We start from the raw sequence: 21,311 nt of genomic DNA, 5'->3' as shown, positions 1-21,311 counted from the left end.
CCAAAGGCCGGTTGCAACCGGATGAAACGATTAGTTTCACGAAATATCATAATACATCTATAGATTTTGATAGCACACGCAGTGCAAGTGTTATTTAAACTTCATAATTTCATAAAAGTTTGTCGTTAAAAATAACACTTGCACTGAATGCAGACTTATCTTGGTCTCACTCTAACAATGCCTGAAATAGTTAAAATAAATAAAAAACACTTTATATCGAATTACCAAATATATTAAATAATTCGTATTTTTACACTTAAACCAGAAAATTTCAATTGTGCGATAACATTTTTTATGAATGTATAGGTACTAGAAAGATATCAGTCATGAAGCGGAAAACTGCTCCATTGGAATACGGATTCGGCACACCGGTAAGTGTAGTATACCGACTACAAAGGAAGAAATTGCTACCAGAGACCACATAAATGAGGAAACCGAAAACCGTATCCGTAACTTGAGACGACAACCTAATGGAAGTGCCTCTATATTTGTAGTTACACGTAACGTACGTATGATGTATGATACTGATATAGATTTGTGATTATGTCAATCATCATCCTTCTTGCGTTTTCCCGGCTTTTGCCACAGCCCATGGGAGCCTGGGGTCCGCATGGCAACTAATCCCAAGAATGGGCGTGCTTACGAAAGCGAATGCCATCTGACCTAATCCAGAGGGGAAACTTTTAACGTAAGTACGCATTACGTCGCTTTACATGCGCTTTACGTCGGTAAAGCGACATCTATTGTTGGATAGTCTGTACGTTTTAAATTACGCGTCATACGTTGCTAAAACGACATCTATTGTTTGATAGTAAAACTATAAACGGAAATGACCAACTCTTTCGGTAAAGCAGTTTTCGTAACGATAATGTTGCTACATTATAAAGATACCCTATTGGTGGTAAAAAAATGTTTCTCCATTTCCTGGTAAGTGGGGTTTTTTTTTAATAATTATATTTCTCTTATTACACTTATCACAGCGAATAAGAACTAAAGAATCATATTATTAATACTATTGACATTTAATAATAAAATACTGGTTCATGTCTAATGTATTTATATTGTATCTTCACAGAACGTCGCGCCAAAAAATAGAGTCTACTTAAACGAGCTATTAGGAGATTGGGGAAAACACAATTGTATATGGAAACATCGTTGAGAGTGAATGATCCTTTTACAATTCCGTCAATTTCGTGAAGAACAATAACTGCGAATGAAAAGTGATTTCGGGAAATAAATTAGTAGCCTTTTCATGTGATTTTGTGAACTTGTGTTGGTGCAAAATTAATTGTAGACTGTATTTGTATAGTATTTTTCGAGCAAAGTTCCCAAAAAAACGTACCGCTTGGTAGTAATATGAGTAATGTTACCAACCAAAATGGAACAGGTCTAGAGCAGCAGGTCGGTACCTCGTGTGTACTTTGTATTGATTTTTCTTTCTATTTGACTATGTACATATTACTGACTTGAGCTTGAAATGATCCATGCATAATTCTCATAAGGAGCCTCATTCATGGTGAGGTTTACAAATTGTCTAGCTATGGAAATGAGTAACTCGATTCTACTTTACGTGTCCCGCTAGCGATAACCAACATGGCGACCTCCTAAGGGAGCATTTGAATTAATTTGCAGACAGCGAATCGGTGATAGGTTTTGGTAATTTTCTTATGGTACGCACTATAAGTTTAACCAATTGCCTTGTAACACATATTTTAGCGTGAGGCTATTGTTACGTATATTGCATGTCATGATGGGGAAGTACAGCTATAATTTCGCTCAGTTCATGAAGTATTGCGATACTATTTTTGATTAGATCATGGTCTACGTGATGTGATGGCACACAGTTGTGTTAAAATCAATTTTTGTTGTCAGAATAATTTACTTGAAGTGGTCCCACTAATCTCATAACTTACCTCTTGAGTGGGCAATTTGTATTGTTTCAGCTTTACATATCTATCAGGCGGTCTAGCATAAGTTGCGTTCTCGCGCGCGAGTACATACTTGAAGTCGCGCCTGATGTAGGTATGGAGTCGCGCGCGAGAACGCAACTCATGCTAGACTGCCAGGACATACCTAAACTAAACTTATTACAGAGTGCTAACATTACTAGTAGGACCATAATGTGAACTGTCTAGTTATACAACTTATACATTGGTAGTCACACTTATCCAATGGGTTACACTTAACTCAAGGAGTGATGTAAATAATTTGAAAAGTATATTTGAGGGAGCATATTCATTTGATGGTTGTTATCTACAGCTTGCTGGTCTGGACTTGCAGCCTCAGGCTCCTAAGAGTGCTGGCCGCTACATTCCCCCGCATCTGCGCAGGCAGTTGCAGGCCAACCCTCCTGAAGGTAAGGATCATCCACTAAAACTTGTTTAAGGTAGGTGCTTTTAGATTGGTGGCTGGCTTAACACAAGCTAAGATAAGCAATTAAATACTGTTCATTGCATAGTCACAGTGGTTCTCACTTAGCTACTTCTTATTAGTTCAAATGATTTTAAAACAAACTGACTTCAATATGTGGTCCTTCTATAACTTACTTGTACTGTGTGCATATGATTTTATTAGAATAACGTTTATAGCTTTTGCTGATTACCTTGTTAGCCGTATTTTCATTGCCCTTACCGATGCTGACATGTACTTGTTTGTCTATGAAATAGCAATATGTATAAGAGTATATATTTTTTTATCATAAAGTTGAGGATGTTTTAATGAACTCTTCAGCTCATTTATGTCTAGTTGATATAACTTTACTGGTCACCTTACTGACATATTTCTGCGTATCACATCCTAAAGTTACAACAGGTATAATAACTTTTTGGATTATTGGTTAGGCACTATTAAAGCATTACTATTTATATCCACTACCTCCTAGCTGTGTGTTATAATTTGCTTGTTTAATTTAACTCAAAAAATTATAAGTGTTGATATGAATGGAATATATTACATTTTATATTGTGATAGGATCATTAAAAAATAGTTCAGTATTGTTTATCATGGATAACACTATTGATGTTCCTATTACTCAAAATTGAATATTCTGGGATAGTCTTTTCAAGATTAGTTGTTCGGCAAGTAGTTAGACTATATCTTACTTCCTGGATGTATCATCATTAATCATTACCAAATTTCATATTCGTGAAGTAAAATTTACTTGTAATAAAGTACAATGTGATGATGACTCCAGTTGCTAAGGTAATTTTTAGTCCTAGTATAACATGAGCTTAACTTGTGTTCAGGGGAAGAGTCTAAGCGTTCAAGCTTAGACAGTCATCAAAGCGAGTCGAGGGACAACCGGTCATCATTCGGAGGCAGCTCTAGAGGCTACGACCGTGGTGGTCGGCGCGACGACCGCGAGCGTGACCGCGACCGTGACTACGATCGCGGCTACGATTCGCGATACCCGCGCAGGGACCGCGGTAATACTTGTTCTCTTTGTCTACATCAAGTGTACCTCATACATGATATATGTAGTTCTCAGTCTCCTGTTAAAGCCAGCCTAGCTTAACATGTTGAACCTTTTGGTAATTTATAATTGAACTATACTTATTATATGTGACATTTTAAATTGCTGAAATGATAATATATTTTCAATGAAGTTAATATGACTCTTTAAAACTAAAACTCTATTTTGAGAAGTATTTATTCAAGTTTTCTATTTTTAATCTACAGTGACGAAAGAATATTATACCAAGGTTCTTGACTTTATATTTGTAATGCTTACAGATATATAATAATTTTCTGTGGTCTCCACAACACGCTAGGTATTAATGTTAGGTTCCGATAGTTCAAAAGTAGTTATCTTACTTGACTTTTGACCTGCGCTCCAATAAGACATAGCTGTCAAACAATAATTGAATCTTCCACTGATAGTAGGCAGGAGATCACTTCAGTGTGTAGCATAATTAGATCTTTGTTACCTATTTAACAAATATAATTTAAAAAGTTATTACACAGTACAAAGTGACTCAAATTATAATCTTAGTTGACAACATTTTTTCCAAGAAATGCAAGATTTTATTTATTCTACTTATTTTATTTACTGATTTAGTAAGCTTACAGGTATATAATGTATATAATGAGAATTAAAAAACGTGTTTTATGTATAATAATATATAACAATCCGATAATTTTCCATTGAACCGCCAGAATGAAAATTTGTCCTTGAATCGTAAAATGATCTTTATTTTTTTCGCGTCTATCTCACACTACAAAGTATAAATCCTGTTTTGTTTTCGAGTCGGGAAAGTACCCCACCGATTTTTAAATCAACAATTTTATATAATTTGTTGATGTGATCCGCCACGGCGAGCCAAGCAAAGCGCAAGGGCATTTATCTACCTTTTCTCGTAGCGCTTCGTCGTTTTTTTTGAACCCTCTCTTGGGTTTGTATTTTACTAGATATATGTACAAAATTATGTCAATTTGGATAGAGTTAGGCCGAGGTAAGTCTGCAACGATTTTAATAGCACACGCATTGCAAGTGTTATTTATACGTCATAATTTCATAGAAGTTTGACGTTTAAATAACAATTGCACAGCGTGTTCTATCAAAATCGTTGCAGACTTGTCTTGGTCTGACTCTATGATGATTGATGTCAATAGTGGACTTATTAAACATAAAAAAATTTAATTGAATCGCTGTACTTAATATTTTATTGATATCTAAAAAAAAAACCCAATTTCGTCACTGACTCACTGATAATCATCAAAATTCTTAAGGTAGTTCCTGAAGTTCTATTAAGCTGAAATTTGGTGTATAAGCTAGTATTAGTACACAAACATCAAAAAATCCTAAAACATGGAACTTTTACCTCCCAACCCCTTAAACTAGGCCAACTAGGAGATGGAAGTTTGTATGACGCTTCCGCAAGTTTTGATGCTAGAGGTCTGAAATTTGATTGATATAGGGACTCCTTGTTATACATAATAAAATGCATATATGTATCAGGATTTTTAGTAAATCATACCTCCCCACCCCACCCTTTATATTAAGATGGATGGAAGTTTGAATGGGTTTTCCCATACAAACTTAATTTCATGCTAGATAAAATAATAAATGAGATGCAAAGAAAGAGAGTATAGGCTACGAAAAAAGACACGGCACCTCTGATATGCAAGAAATACACTCCCAAAAAAGAAAGAAAAAATGACCAAATTAAATAAATACTGGCATATGCAACTTACTTAAAGAAATGAAACCCCAACAAAAATATTTTCTTGTAAAATGTTAATTACCAAGACGAGATCATATAGCTTGCACTGTCAAAAAGTTATCATATCTCATGTAGAGCCAAGCTTCTAACTCTTCTACTCGCCCTAACTTCACAAACTCAAAATACACCTTAGTCAAAATATGTGGCTTAGCCGTTTCGCTACAGTCACATGGGCGCAAGGTGAATAATTTATTCACTGTCCATTACTTTTCTGTTATACAATAGTTCTTGACTATGTATAACAGATTGTTCTATGACAATCTATAAGTGTGGCTTTTTCACTGTGGAACCGTTACGTTATAAAGTTATAAGCAACGGGGACGAAGCTGTAGTGGGTTAATACAAGTGCAAGTGCTCTCTGGAATAAAATATCATACCTATATCTATTTATTTATTTCAAAACTCTTAACTCTGCTTATTGACACTGAATTTCGTATCTATCAGTAAATTTGACAGGCCTGACGTAACTAAAAGAGCCGTGTTGTACTATTGGTTACTGCCATATGGAGCGGGGTGTAATGGATTACTAAAATATAAATAAATGGCTTGGTTTTGCACTGGATTTCGGTTTTATGCACACAAAACAACAGTGGCTCAAGCCTTTAATTTTAAATTTGCTTACTAGTCATTTAAGCTGCCTGTAGGCAAATAGATTAAAGATTTTATTTTTACAAACTTATGCTACATTATACCAAGGAAGCTTTGCGAAATAATTATGTAAATAATGTATGTGAATGTGAACATGACTTTTTTTTCAACTGATGTTTTGCTTATCTGATAAGCAAAACATCAGTTGAAAAAAAAACCGGGCAAGTGCGAGTCGGACTCGCGCACGAAGGGTTCCGTACCATAATGCAAAAAAAAAACGGAAAAAAAAAGCAAAAAAAAAAAACGGTCACCCATCCAAGTACTGACCACGCCCGACGTTGCTTAACTTTGGTCAAAAATCACGTTTGTTGTATGGGAGCCCCATTTAAATCTTTATTTTATTCTGTTTTTAGTATTTGTTGTTATAGCGGCAACAGAAATACATCATCTGTGAAAATTCCAACTGTCTAGCTATCACGGTTCGTGAGATACAGCCTGGTGACAGACAGACGGACGGACGGACGGACAGCGAAGTCTTAGTAATAGGGTCCCGTTTTACCCTTTGGGTACGGAACCCTAAAAAGTCTAAGCCTTATGCACTTGTTGGTGTGCCATGTCTGTGGACTATAGAGTCACTTTCATATTCACTTATTCTTAAAAGCAGCTTAGTAGTAAGGCAAAATAATTTATATTGTTATTTTTTTTGTATTCAATGAAAGAATTGCCATCCTGCTTGTTTTCTTATGTCAGACAATTATTTCTATAAATGTAAACATTGCTTGTTTGTCTTGTTTGGAATGTTTTATGGCTTGCAATACAGAACTATCTCATGAAAAAAAGTGACAAATAAAGTCTGTTTCATACAAATTTGGCGTATTTGGGATACTTAAATAAACCGAGCGTAAGTTTTACGCACTCACTCATCACAACTGAGATCCAATTAACGGAGCGTAAACGATTGGTACGTTGGCTACGCACGCAGGTCAGCCCTTGCAAGCTCTTAATCTAACTTGACTTCACTTTCCTGCATAAAATGGCGATATTTGTACCTATTTTGCATCATAACATAAGAATGGTTTAGATCGTTAAATAAGAACAGTCCCAAATTTCTTTCCACGTACGTTAGTTGCATTTTGTGGGAAGTTTTTATGTTTTCTTTTAAGACGTTTTTGGTATGAAAATGGACCCAATGAGCTAACACAAAAATCAGACCACTAAATTGATCGCAACTTCTTGAATGCAAGGCTTCACGTTAAATTTGTGCTGGATCTTGTAAAGCATATGAATTGTTTTGAATTTTACTGAATCATTGTTGTTGTTTAGGTCGTGATCAGGGATATCAAAATGGCGAGTCAGATCGCTTTAGTGAGAACGACAGATGGGGCTCCGGCTCAGCTGGCGGGCGCGGAGGCAGCTCGAGCAGCGGCCGCGAGCGCGGCATGGAGCGCGACGTGCGCCGCGACGAGGACTTCAACGAGCCGCCGCAGCCGCGCAACGACCGTTGGAAGGAGCCGGAGCCGCGCTCGGAAGACCGCGGCAATTCGCGCTGGGCCTCTGACGATGTCCGCCGTTCGAGCTCTCGCAGGGATGAGGTAAATTCTGCACTAATTTGCGGTATTTCGTTTTGTATCATAACATAACCATTGATGTTGACAAATAAATCGAACTTTTATTGTATTTACAGTTACTAAGACTGTTTTATGTCAGGCTCGTGTAAATTTAGTTATAATTAATTATCACTATTATTGTCTGTTATAAGTATATGTTGCAACATTTAACCCAACTGGATTTGTTATGTACAAAATCTACCCAGGCCACGAAAATAAATGTTACAAATCAAACATAAAATCTGTTAAAATCATACAAATGCTGCCTTCAAACTCCAGTCAAGCTAATATATGTATTGCTAGAGAAGCGGTTAACCTTAAGTATTTATTTGACTTACTAGTCGTTATCGGCGCTGTAGCTATGACGACTCTGCGTATACATAATGATAATGAATGTATTACATTACATGATGTGTTGTACAGAATGACTGGACGGTCCCGCTACCTCGCGACGAGCGGCAGGAGCTGGAGCTGTTTGGCACGGGCAATACCGGGATCAACTTCTCCAAGTACGAGGACATCCCGGTCGAGGCCAGCGGTGACCGCGTGCCGGATTTCATTACTAGCGTAAGTTAATCACAACTCTTATCATGTATGGTATGATTCAAGAATTTGCTGTATTTCCATTTAACTAGGTACCTTAAACGGCCAGTTAGCTGTGGTCACAAAACTTACAGTCAATGTCACCCACCACACTTACATACGTTACTATGAAATGTTACCATATTGGTGGTTAGTGAGTTGATTGCAGTAGTATTTTTGTATTCTAATATACATTATTAATATTATGTAACCAACAAACTGTCACCTCGTGTGGTCTAGTTACATAGTTATAAATTAAATAGAGATCAGTTCTTTAGTGAAACTTGATAGTAGATATGTCATTTGTAATCACATTCCTTCAATGTAAAGTTGTAAACTGAGCAATATTAAAAACGATGTTAGCATAATTGGATGCCCTTCTCTATGTAGGTTATGCTTTAAATATAAAACATTGTATACACTGACTAGTACAGTACCTACTTAATAACTATACCTGAGCGTTTCTTTAATTTTTTGCCATTTGTATATATTGTGACCTTTTTTGCCACTTTTGTGCTATTTCTACTCAGAATCACGAGCTGTTTCGATCCTAATGGGATAAAAAATGTCCCAGAGTTTTTTCCTATTGTGTTACCATTTCCCCATATTACTTTGTATGGCGGTAACAAAAAGGAAAGTTTGAAAAATGTATGGAAATTTTAGGACACTTTATTTTCTCCTATAAGGATGATGAACGGATTTTCATGCGGTTTTCACCTATCAATAGATTGATTCTTGAGAAAGGGCGAAGCCGGGGCGGGTCGCTAGTCATAGATAAGTCTGGGCTACGTTTATTGAATATATTAGCTTCTGACCGCTACTTCGTCTATGAGGAATGATGATGATGATTGATACCAAAACTATCCGATGTCTTTTCCTTAAACTAAGTATTTCCATACCAATATTATCCATTTCGGGTCAGCGGTTTAAGCGTAAAAAGATTTTTATTATTATTAGGGATTCATGCAAAATTTTACCATCAGGTGCAGACCACCAAGAATAAAATTTCATTTACAAATTATTTATTCTATAATTATGTCAGCACTTTTACTGCTTTTACAACACAGTTTTATAAACGTGTTAAGCTTATAATTAATGATATAAATTACATATAATCAATATACTTAAGGTAAATAAAATAATAAACTAAGTACACAAAAAGGTAACTTATTGTAAATGGCTTATCCACAGTTGTCCTGGAATCTGGAATGGCTTATTTAGTTTAATTGTTTGTATGAAATCTATGGATATGGATATTACTATTTAAATAAAACAGGTGTTTTTCTAACTGACGAAATATTATCATAAATATATTGGGAGGTAACAGTGAGAATATAAATGTCTTTAACTATTCTGACACAACACGTGACCCTAAATTGTAAATTTTGCGTATGTGTTTTTGTAAAATAGGTTGGATTAAGCAAGTACAATATATGAAATACAGACTTCTACCCTTCTGTCGTCTATTATGTGGCTTCCTAAATTGATGTGTTAATGTTATGTGACAGTTCGAGGATGTTAACCTGACGGAAATCATGCGGACGAACATAAGCCTCGCTCGCTACGACAAGCCCACGCCAGTGCAGAAGTACGCGATCCCGATCGTGCTCGGACACCGGGACGTGATGGCGTGCGCGCAGACCGGCTCCGGCAAGACGGCCGCCTTCCTCGTGCCCATACTCAACCAGATCTACGAGGCGGGACCGGTCAAGCATATGGGGTTAGTACAACACTAATATCATGTACCATACTAATAATAATGCTTTCCCCACAACTAACAAACAAATACACATTTATGTATATAGAGATGAACATCTAAAAGGTTTACCCTTGAATTGCCGACAGACATTTCATCGAATGTTATTTCGAAGACAACGTTTCAAGTATTTTCATTTCATCGACAAGTTATTGCGTCGAATAATCGATACTAGTAAATTTAAATCGGGGACTTTTAATTGGTACTTGAGTTATTTTGCATATAGTTTATATCGTGGTATTTCTTTACGGGTTTGCTTATTTCATTTTGGATTGTATTTAATAAAATTTATTACACGTAAGATTATTTCAATCTGTAATATTTCGTTATCGAAACTAAAAGCAGTCACGTCAGTCAGCTCACTCTGCGCGATTATAGCTATGTGGGTAGTTTAAGATATAAAATTGTTTTTCTGGACATACATAATTTTGAAAAAGCGGCAATTTTAAGTTTGCGCTCTAATTTTGAAGATATAATTTTACAAGGCTGCCATTTTCATTTTGGGTAAATTATAAATAGGTTGATAACAAATAGTGAATAGAATCAGGCGTTACTTTGCGGAAATCCATACTAATTTAAACCAAAATATTACTTTGCTAATCCGCGAAAAGATAACGTGCTAGTCAATCAGTGCTAACCCGTTATACTTACTTGCTTACTACTTGCTTGTTACTTGGGAGGGTGGGAATATTAATTGCATGTAAAAATACGCAAGTAAGTATAACGGGTTAGCACTGATTGACTAGCACGTTATCTTTTCGCGGATTAGCAAAGTAATATTTTGGTTTAAATTAGGTTGATAACAATAATTTAAGCCGTTCATTTATGTGCAGGGTCGCAGTTCTAACCTAACCTAAACCTACTTTGAAAACCGTTCGTTTCTGTGTGGGGTCGCAGTTCTAACCTAACCTAAACCGACTTTGATAGCCGTTCGTTTCGGTGTGGGGTCGCAGTTCTAACCTAACCTAAATCTAAAATTCTTACAACAGAAAAATGTATAAATGTATAGTACGACATATAAAAATGTATTAAAGTAATACGTCGAACAAATGAATTGCAATGTTTAGTAGTTGTGCCAATTAAAATAATTTGAAACGAATTAGCGATCAAGTAATATTCGTAGAATAGTATTTCTACGTAGTAAGAAAAATTGAAATAAATACTATATGAAACAAAATAACGCCAAACAATATTACTAGTACTAAAGTTTCGATGAATCGTTGTCGATGAAATAATATTCGATGAAAAGTTTGTCGGCAAAACAAGGGTACACCCATCTAAAATACTACGTGTATAGAAGTGGACATAACAAATACAATGTTCTTATTTATAATTTTGCTATAGGTATGCTCTTCAAATTTCGCAATCATGTTCAGTTTGCCCACAAAAGTTAGTTAAAACTTTTCGCACACATGTGCCAGTGAATAGGTAAGAAATCAATTTCGTCTACTTTTTGGGACGGAAATACCAAAGATAGACAAGCCAGTGGATTTTCCTTGGACTAACTTCGTGCGTGAATATTGTTGTAAAAAATATATATATAAGGCCTGTGCAAAGTACATTTTAAAAGGTATTGTTTATGTTATTATATAGCATGATATTTTATTTACATAAATTGATGCTTATAAAATCTAAAGAACTAAAACTGGAAGAGTGATGCTTTTGGACAAGACAGGTTACAGTGAAAAGTGCTACTCTTTATTTTTTATAAATATAAGTATTAAATTTAAATAAAAATAATACCTTGGCCTCGATAAACATTGTTTTAGTTTATCTAGATACATTTTCGTTTCATATTAAAAAAAAGCAAATAAAGATACATTCAATTCAAAAACTCGATGACAGGTTAAGATGCCACTATTTTGAGAATCACTCAATGATAATTGTTACTGTTTGTTAATTAGCAATGTGTGTTCCAGACCTTACAATCGACGCAAGCAATACCCGCTGGGCCTGGTGCTGGCACCCACTCGAGAGCTCGCTACCCAGATTTTTGATGAAGCACGGAAGTTCGCATACCGCTCCCGTGTGCGCCCTTGTGTGGTGTACGTATCATCTCTACGTTTTGACTACATTTTCTATAAATATAAGTTTGAATGCTCTAAGACTTGAATATTTTATATTGTTATTTAACGGTTAAATTTAAAAATAGGTACGGTGGGTCACCGATCCACGAACAGTTCCGTGAGCTCGAGCGCGGTTGCCACTTACTGGTGGCGACCCCGGGCCGCCTGGTGGACATGTTGGCGCGCGGCCGCGTCGCGCTCGACCACTGCCGCCATCTTGTACTCGACGAGGCCGACCGCATGCTGGACATGGGCTTCGAGCCCCAGATCCGCAAGATCGTCGAGTGCCACACCATGCCGAAGACCGGCGAGCGGCAGACTCTCATGTTCTCCGCCACCTTCCCCAAGCAGATACAAGTGTTGGCGCAGGACTTCTTGAGCAACTACGTCTTCTTAGCGGTGGGACGAGTCGGCTCCACTTCTGAGAACATTACCCAGAAGGTTAGTTAACTAACTCGCCATTTCCACTTTGTACCTACAGTACATACATTATAAGAAAAAAATATTAAAAGTGTTAAATAGGTTATGAATGATATTTTTGTATTCAAAATTTGAATATATTTAATGTGGGCGTCATTTGTTTAGTAAAACGGTTATGTGTGCTGTCTAAATTGTACATTGTTTAAGTGCATTTTGTCTTGCCACAGGTGGTCTGGGTGGAAGAGTCACAAAAGCGCTCATTCTTACTGGACTTGCTGAACGCTTCTAACTTGCTGAAACGTTCCCGCCCCGAGGAGGATCAACTCACACTGGTGTTTGTTGAAACTAAGAAAGGTACGGTTTTTTTTTATTTTGTTTTTAATTATATCTACATGTTTGAAAGCTGGGGTAAATAGAAAAAGTGAATGAAAGTATGTGACATTTTGGGAATTTAAATGGGTACCTAACGTAATTGTGCAGGAGCGGATCAACTGGAGGAATACTTGGACAGCGACGGATACCCGGTGACGTCTATCCACGGCGACCGCACGCAGCGCGAGCGCGAGGAGGCGCTGCGCCGCTTCCGCACCGGACAGACGCCCATCCTCGTCGCCACCGCCGTGGCTGCTAGAGGTCACCGCACAATACTATTGCCCTTCACGTCGCTATATATTTCCTTTGATCTTCCTAGATAATGGTTTTTTTATATTGTTATTTGTCGTATACGCAACGACATTCCTACAAGATTTCTCAAAACAACCATTTCATTAACATGGGTCAATCGACAAAACTTAGCTTTAGACTAACATATCAGTTTTATGTTCAGTTAAAATATGCAATTGAAAATACCTAATTATTTGCGTCTCCTACAATTAAGCTTAAACATGGTATCCAATAGTATAATGAGGGTTCCAGGTTCGTATGCATGTGTGATATATCTTATAAATAGGCACAGTTAAATGAACCTCTGGATGACAGGTCTGGACATACCTCACGTTCGTCACGTGATCAACTTCGACTTGCCCTCGGACGTGGAGGAGTACGTGCACCGCATCGGGCGTACCGGCCGCATGGGCAACCTGGGCGTGGCCACGTCCTTCTTTAACGACTCCAACCGCGGTCTGGCGCGCGACCTCGTCGAGCTGTTGGTGGAGGCCAAGCAGGATGTACCCAAGTAAATATCCTTCCAGTTATGTTTAACTAAGCTCAAGCGTAAGCACGGTATCTCAAAAGATACGTTTAGAATTTAGCACCTTATTCTGCTGTCGAACAAAATTAAAGTTACCATTGTTAGGTAATAGTAGCCAGAGAGTAAATATCACACGCGGAAATCGTACTAGATTTTGCATTGCGCTATACGTTTATTTTAATATTGGGAAGAAGGTAAGCGATCTTGACGTGTCTTTTTATGAAAAATACGTCACAGCAAATATGTAACAATTATACAGGATGTTTTTATTTTATAACCTGCAACACCTGCAAACACAGGCAGACCGGCCCACTAGGCCAGACCGGTCGTATGAATATTGAATCTGCTATGGCTAAAGCGTTTGTCCAATAATAGTTGGCTAACGAGCACCGCAGCCGACGGGCGCCTGGGCAGCAGCGGACGCCGCGCCGGCAGCCGCTCGGGCGGCGGCGGCCGCTTCGCCAGCGCCGGCGGCAGCGGCTTCGGAGCCCGTGACTTCCGTACACAGTCGCGCCAGCCGCCTAGGAGTGCTGGAGCCTCCTCTATCGGTTCTGGTAAGTTCGCTTGTCCTTTAACTTTTATTCGTCAAATTGAAAAGTTTACTTAAGGCTAGTTGCACCAACCACCTTAGACAGACTGATCAATGTTAATGTATGTTTGTTTATGATACTCACTTTGTATTAACAGTATAAGTGTCTTGGCATCCTGCAGCTGTAAACTTATACCTAGTGTTTGTCTGAATAAAGAATAATACTCGGCATTGAACTATGTGATTTCCCATACATATACCATAATTTAGCGAACGAACAAGCGATCCGATATTTTAAACTTAAAAGCATGAAACTGACGCATGAACGACGTCTTTAGCCTCTTACAGATGTAGTTCATAATTGTATTCCATCGTATTTTCTCGGAAACGTTCGTATTTGTCAATGTTAGAACTCTTTGTACTGACTGCAATAGCAAGACACGTTCGTAAGTTTCCGTGAAAATACGATGGAAAATAATTATGTACATACATCTGTACCCGTTAATGGAACGGATGGATGAGATAGAAAACAAGTGGGTAAGGTTGACGAAATATAAAGTGAGCCGATCTCTCACAAGTCACAAGTTTGAACAAGATCAGCTCACTTTATATTTCGTCAACTCTAACATATACCGTTATATATGGTGTTTATAATATTTTGCCAGTTATTGAATATGTGCGACTGTGCAACATGTTGAATGCCAGCACATAACTGATGAATGTGTGGTTTGTGTAGGTTTTGGATATGGAGGCGGCGGCGGTTCATACGGCGGCAACTACGGCGGGTCATACGGCGGCGGCGGCGCCGGCAGCGGCAGCGGCGGCCCCGACTGGTGGGACTCGTAAGCGCGCCCGTCGCCTCGCACCCACCCTGGACGCGTCCGCCATCGCTCATCACTAACTTTAAGGGTCACCACCATCTATACCTAACGTTCGCGGACATTCAGATTCATGCGGATTTTGGATCTAGAACAGCGGATAATAACAACGCAATAATGAGATATATTATTTCCAACACCTTATTTAGAAATATACTTGTTTTCCCTAATATGAAATCATGCTTGTTTCTTTCAAGTGCTTTGGCAGTACACATAAAAGGTGTGCAAAACAGATTTTAACATAATTATTTATTATCTCGAAAGGCCAATGCAAGAAACTTATTCTGCCTTCTTTTGAAATAATATATAATATTTTTACAAGGGAAACAATTAACTATACACCCTATTAGTGGAAATCAATTATTTACTTAATAGCAATAAAATTTACAAATAAATACATATTTATGTCATTATGTTTATTACTTGAGTAGTTATCAAGCGATAACTATCTGTTAGGTGAACGCGGAGGCGGCGGTAGGGATGCCTCCTAAAATTCTTATATTTGACGGTAGACTGAATTGACTACGTTTACGTGTGACATGACAGGATGTAGTGCGGTGCGGGTGTGACTTGGCGGTGTAAAAGCGAGCGGCCGCGAGCTCTGAATCTCAGGCGCGCTGCTCGCGGTCGCTGCCGCGGGGCGTCAGTGTGGCCCGCCACTCCTGCTATCAGCTTACCGACAAACAATCCTGACAATCCCTACTATACATCATATTTACACTTCACTTACAATACCGTTATTATGCTGAAGCGGGCAGGTTATATAATAAATTGGCGGGTTACATTGCAACCTCCCTCGTAATTACTGTTCTTATATTAACATTATTTTGCGTGGGCATACTGATACCTGTGAATCATTCGCGTATAGACCCTGCGTAATTAAACACTGGATGAAATCGGTGGACGTAATTAAGGATCACTTTTTGTTCCGTCATTTCATATTTTCTTCCACGTTATGATATCCATGGACCTCGTGCAATTTGTTTTAAGATCATAAAATCAAATGGTGTGGTAATCCCTCATTATTATACCATATTTTAACCCGTCGGAGATTGATGATTTTTATTTTGAATAGATGTATTTTATTGTATAACTTTTTAACTTATTTCTAATCTGATCAATGGAACAGTTAAGATTAGAACAATGGAATGCTTCGGTCTATAATGAAATTAATGATCTTCAGTCTGTTTGACAGGCCATGGGTGAACATTTGCGTAGGTATTTTAATCATTTTTTGACAGTAATTAATATGTGATGAAGTAGTCCTATAAATATAAAAAAAATTGTTTAACTTTCGTTAATTATGTGTATTGTGGAAATCTTAAATGAATGATGTAATAATGTATTTCCAATTATCTATTTTCTGACAGTCTCATTGCTGGCACACTCCTAACACAACTTTTGAGGCATTTACGCACCCTAAAATCGATGTAGCTAATGTTTCAGTAGATTTAGAAATTGAGAAGTACCGATACAGTATAATTGATAAGTAATATTAATTAAAATTTGTCTGTAGAACTCCCATATTGTAATATCTGTCATCAAAGTGGTCTATAATTTGAATGTGAATTTATCAATAAAAAAATAAGAATCAAGTTTGTTTTAATCTTACTTTATACTTATATTCGCTTATCGGTTATTATTGATATTGGTTTTCAGTCTTATTACTGAAAATAATATTGCAATTTTAAATGCTAGGAGCAATAGTTTATTAGTGCAACGCCAGGCGTATTTTAGAACATTATTGCATTTTTTGTATATCAGTCACATTTACGTGTGGCATTTATTATTGTAGGTTCAGAAATCTAAAAGGCCTCTTATGTAGAGATACACCGGATATTCGGTTACTATCCGGTATTCGGCCGGATACCGAATAGTAACATTGCTTGATTTCGGAGTAAACAAATTGGATCTAAGAATCAATCACGGTCATAATCGTACTCGTTTATTATTTTAAAACAATTTTTCTCAAAAATGGACGGCAAAGTCGACTTTGCCGTTTAAAAAATACGTCGCGAAGCACGTAGTTTATGGTCAGTCAAAAATTAAAAAGTTAAAAACAATGCAGTCTCGATTTTGGGACTGCAATGTTGCATACAAATTCCATTATTTGTCGAGTTCCAAACTTTTTAAAAGTTGAAATGGACATATCAAATGAAGGCACAGGCCCATTATGCCGGCTATACACGTAACTATAAATCGTAGCGATTAAACCGTGCAGTCCGACTGTGCAGATAAATCGAACCTTCCTAGTGCCTCCACACGTAGTGTAGTAAATGAAGCAAGTTGTTGTATGGAGACCCATGCATTAATTTCTCAGTCGATGCAATTTTGCTTGGTTATTGTATAGTATGAGCCGAAACTAACATATAAATATCCAAAAAAAAAACACTCCTAAGTTAGGTATTTATACGTAAAAATACAAATCTGTTTATATATTGAACTGAGTAATTCCTCCGTCCAAAATTATTTTACCAAATAAGTTATTTGTATCAGTATGTAATACTAGAAAAAAATCTAAAACAAACATGAGAATATTTTTATGATAATTCCTTTTTTTGTCGCTCATTTTCATCGGAAAATTGCTCTGTCATTTTTTTCTTCTTATATGATCTTAGAATATAATTTGGCGTAGTGGGTAAGAAAATCAAAAAAAAAATGCATACCCAAATGTATGTATTTTAGAACTATTAAAAACTGAGAGTGGAAAATTTCTCAGCCTGATTTCTTTTTAAATATGTACTAAGTAGTCACATACACTTAAATCCAAAATATCCAAAAGAAATATCATACCTTGTAGGTACACCCCGCTCCCTACACACTGCTCCCGATATGTTGTTTTTAATACGCTCGTTATTTTTTGGATGTTTTTATAGTTGAATAGAAAGTGACTTGAAGTGACAACTGTGAACTTAATTCAGTAAATAAAATGGATAGAGAAATTTTCCACAGCGAGTAAAAAGGCAATTTCTGAAAATAGTACAGTTACATGGTAATTTTTTTAGATTTTCATTTTGTAGGTATAAAACTGCAATAAAATGGCATTCCAGTGAAAAAAATAGACGGAGCAATTTTCCGGTCCAAGACACGCCAAAAAATATATTTTATTAATATTAATATTTCTGCTAGGATATTTTTTTTGATATTTCAGATATTGTTGCAATACGTTACATGAATATGTCCGGTGAAGAAAGTTTGAACGGAGCATTTTTCCGTAAAAAGATATTAACGATTTAAGACTTTAGGTATTTACTTTAATTCTATTATTATTATTCTTTGGAAATTTATACAATACTTTTTATTTATTGATACTTTATCATACTGTGAAGTTTTTGCTGGCTGAGGAATTACTGTGGGGTCCACTACCTTTATTTACTACACTAACGCCTCTAATATCGGCGTCGTCGATCGTCAGTTCTCCGCAGAAGCTCACGCAAGAAACATGTTATCCATGTCATCAAAGTTAATATGGTAGTTAAGTTTTTTTAAATTTTCTAATGTTCCGCGCATCGACAACGATTTTTCTAATATAATTCGCAACTGCCACCGATCAACGATAATCGACAACGATTTGTCATACACACGGCAGATAAAACTGCGCAAATCGGACTGCACGGTTTAATCGCTACGATTTATCGTTACGTATGTAGCCAGCAGCCAAACAGATGATTAGTACCGCGACTATTTAGCTGTCTCAAATAGGTTGGCGTATTTTCGGCAGAAAAATACACTTCTATTTTTTTATTAAAAAAATAAAAAGGCGGCAAAGCTAATTTTTTCAATTGTTTCTACTTTTTTCTGTGAAAATATATACGTAAGAACGTTGCTTTTGTAAAATATTTCTATGATATTTATATTTCTTGCACCATTTTTGAGAAAAGCACTATATATGACTCCGCTGGAAGACTACTTGCTGGCTTCGGATTCAATTAAACGGACTCCCAAGGTCGTCCGTTTAAAACGAATCCTCAGCCTGCAAGTAGCTACTTCCGAGCCTCGACAATAATGTACTATAAACATTCCACTGACTTGCACGCGCACTCATTTCGAACCTAGAAATGAGTCCGCGCGAACGTTCACTAGGAAACAGCTCAAAACCTGAACAATGTGCACCTTAAAAACCGAAATGTAGGTATAGTTCCGCCGGTCGAATATTCGGCCGATGCTCCGGCCGAATATCCGGTATCCGGCCAAAAAACTATCCGTTGCGTCTCTACAAGTCCCCTTGTTCATAGGTTTCTTTGGGTTATTCCCACTAGTTACCACCAAGTTCTTACCAGTGGTAACTACTGGGAAAAAAAAATCCCACTAGTTACCACCAACTTGGCTTGGTGTTAACTACTGGGAATTTTTATTCCCAGTAGTTACCACTGGTAAAAGGTGGGAATTTTTTTTCCCAGTAGTTACCACCAAAATATTGTTAGAATTGAATACTAATAAAATCAGTATAAATAGTATAATATAAATGTAGCGTGCTGTAATAAATAATTATGTGTCAGTTAGTGATTCAGTAAACTGCTTTAAAAGTGATCAAACATATTAAAACAGTTTTATCGGTATAATGTAAAAACTAAAATCGAAGAGTCTCATTCTAGTTAAGTAGAAATTTACTTATTATCCGGATTAAATTATGTTATTAACTGTACATTGAATTACATATTTATACAAACGAACAAACAAATCAGTCAAAAACCGACAGAACTTGAGATATTGGCGAAAAAAGAAATATCTCCTTTTTTCCGGTTTTCTTTTGAAATGTTTTGTGTGCTAATAAACGCTTCGAATACATTTTTCCATACATCATTCGGAATACAATGAGACACAACGACACGGTATTTTTAGGAGTAGTATCTCTTATATTTCACCATTCTCAGTTTGTCGAGTAGTTTTCTGTGGTCGAGTAGAAAGACGAACTAAAAAGACGAATAGGACGTACAGTCACCACACGAGATTGTTATGGCATGCCATTTAGGGTTCATTTTGGGTTAAATTGGAAATTCTATAGCGTAAGTATTGAACATCCAATTTATGTTTAAGTCTGTATCTTTAGGTATTTAAATAAAAGTAAACAAAATCTACCCTCAAATGGCTTCAGTCAGTTGAGGGTAGATGAAATCATTACATGATCAAACAATTTAGGTTAAAGTCAGGGGGCCGATTTTTGAATTTCGATCATTCGATTTCGTCACTCGAAAATCGATGGAAAACGGCGAAATGCTAATTTTAGAAATACGAGCGATAGAAATTGGGAATTTAGTGGTATTGACCACTCGTTTTCTATTCTATTAGTAGAATTTAAATGCCTAGCAGTGGATATATTATTGAATGAAATACACGAAATCGAGCGGTCGAATTTCAAAAATCGGCCCCCAGGTCGTTCAGTGACAGATCCAGGCGGTTTTGTATTTGGTTGGTTAACCAGTAAATCTTATAACTTATAACTACCCGAAAATGTACAAATTATTTGTTTACTTTTATCGAACGAGCGAGCGAAGCGAACGAAGTTCTTACAATCAACTTTGAACACGCGCCTGGCTAGCGGCACGTCCCGGCATTTCGATGTTATTAAGCTGAACTGTCAGAAGATAGTTTGATACTCAATAACTAAAGTAAATTTGTTCTAATTTAAATGAAATTGGGTAAACATGTATTCGAGGGCATTATATTTTAGTCATTAAATTATGAGCAGGCTCGATCAAGAGATTGTTGAGCTAGAAGAGCTTAGAAGGCCAAAAAGCTGTTTGTAAGGAGGCTTGCTATTCTGGTCATTTTATTTGCAAGAAAGTATGGTCGAGTTTGGTATCAAATGAAAGTGCTCGGCTTACACTTTTATAATATCGTTTTTAAATTTACCATTTTGAAATAATTAGCAAGATAAAAAAAAACATAATATAGGTATTTGACAGGAAATATTTCGGCTTACCACAGATACCGTTTATTTTAATCTATATGGTGACTTAAATCTATCAGTTAAGGGCTCCACAGACCTTGCAATAAATCCACGCGATTTTTGATCCAATGCCGCCTATAGTGCGACATAAAATACATAGTAGAAATTAAATAAAATGGAATTCAAAAATGTCTAAGTCATGTTATGCTTGTCACAAAAAACTTATAATTTGATTTGTTACAAATATTTTGCGATACCCTACCAGGGTCCATGTGCCTGTATGTTACTATGTACTTTACTCGTTTGTAATATAAATAATATGTACATTGGATGCAAAATAAAGATCTCTATCTCTATACAAAATTGTTGCCATGTGTAAGCATTTTACGTCAAAAATGTGACAGTTACGTAGAAAGTGGCGCCCTCATTTATTAACCGACTTCCAAATCTCAAAAGGAGGAGGTTATCAATTCGATTGTGTGTTTTTAGGGTTCCGTACCTCAAAGGGAAAAAACGGAACCCTTATAGGATCACTCGTGCGTTTGTCTGTCTGTCCGTCTGTCACAGCCCATTTTCTCCAAAAG

At 36.8% G+C, this 21,311-nt stretch overlaps 1 protein-coding gene across 2 annotated transcripts; it reads left to right on the top strand.

Annotated features, from left to right (window-relative positions):
- Positions 1–1,157: 1,157 nt before the first annotated feature.
- On the top strand, positions 1,158–16,432 carry LOC134804419 (ATP-dependent RNA helicase bel). Of its 2 annotated transcripts, XM_063777457.1 has the most exons (13): positions 1,158–1,401; positions 2,260–2,356; positions 3,246–3,425; positions 7,134–7,402; positions 7,841–7,984; positions 9,508–9,719; positions 11,675–11,800; positions 11,908–12,262; positions 12,469–12,595; positions 12,722–12,874; positions 13,220–13,415; positions 13,806–13,984; positions 14,696–16,432. In XM_063777457.1, exons 1-13 carry the CDS (start codon positions 1,357–1,359, stop codon positions 14,803–14,805), a joined length of 2,193 nt encoding a protein of 730 aa, XP_063633527.1. In that variant the 5' UTR covers positions 1,158–1,356; the 3' UTR covers positions 14,806–16,432. The 2 variants fall into 2 exon arrangements, with proteins under 2 accessions (XP_063633527.1, XP_063633528.1); XM_063777458.1 differs by lacking the exon at positions 3,246–3,425 and having other exon boundaries at positions 1,159–1,401.
- The last annotated feature ends 4,879 nt before the right edge of the window (positions 16,433–21,311 follow it).

The sequence above is a fragment of the Cydia splendana genome, chromosome Z, assembly GCF_910591565.1.
Source record: "Cydia splendana chromosome Z, ilCydSple1.2, whole genome shotgun sequence".
In the NCBI taxonomy this organism is placed as follows: Eukaryota; Metazoa; Arthropoda; class Insecta; order Lepidoptera; family Tortricidae; genus Cydia; species Cydia splendana.
Note: the sequence above shows the minus strand (reverse complement) of the source record. Positions and strands in the feature narration are given on the sequence as shown.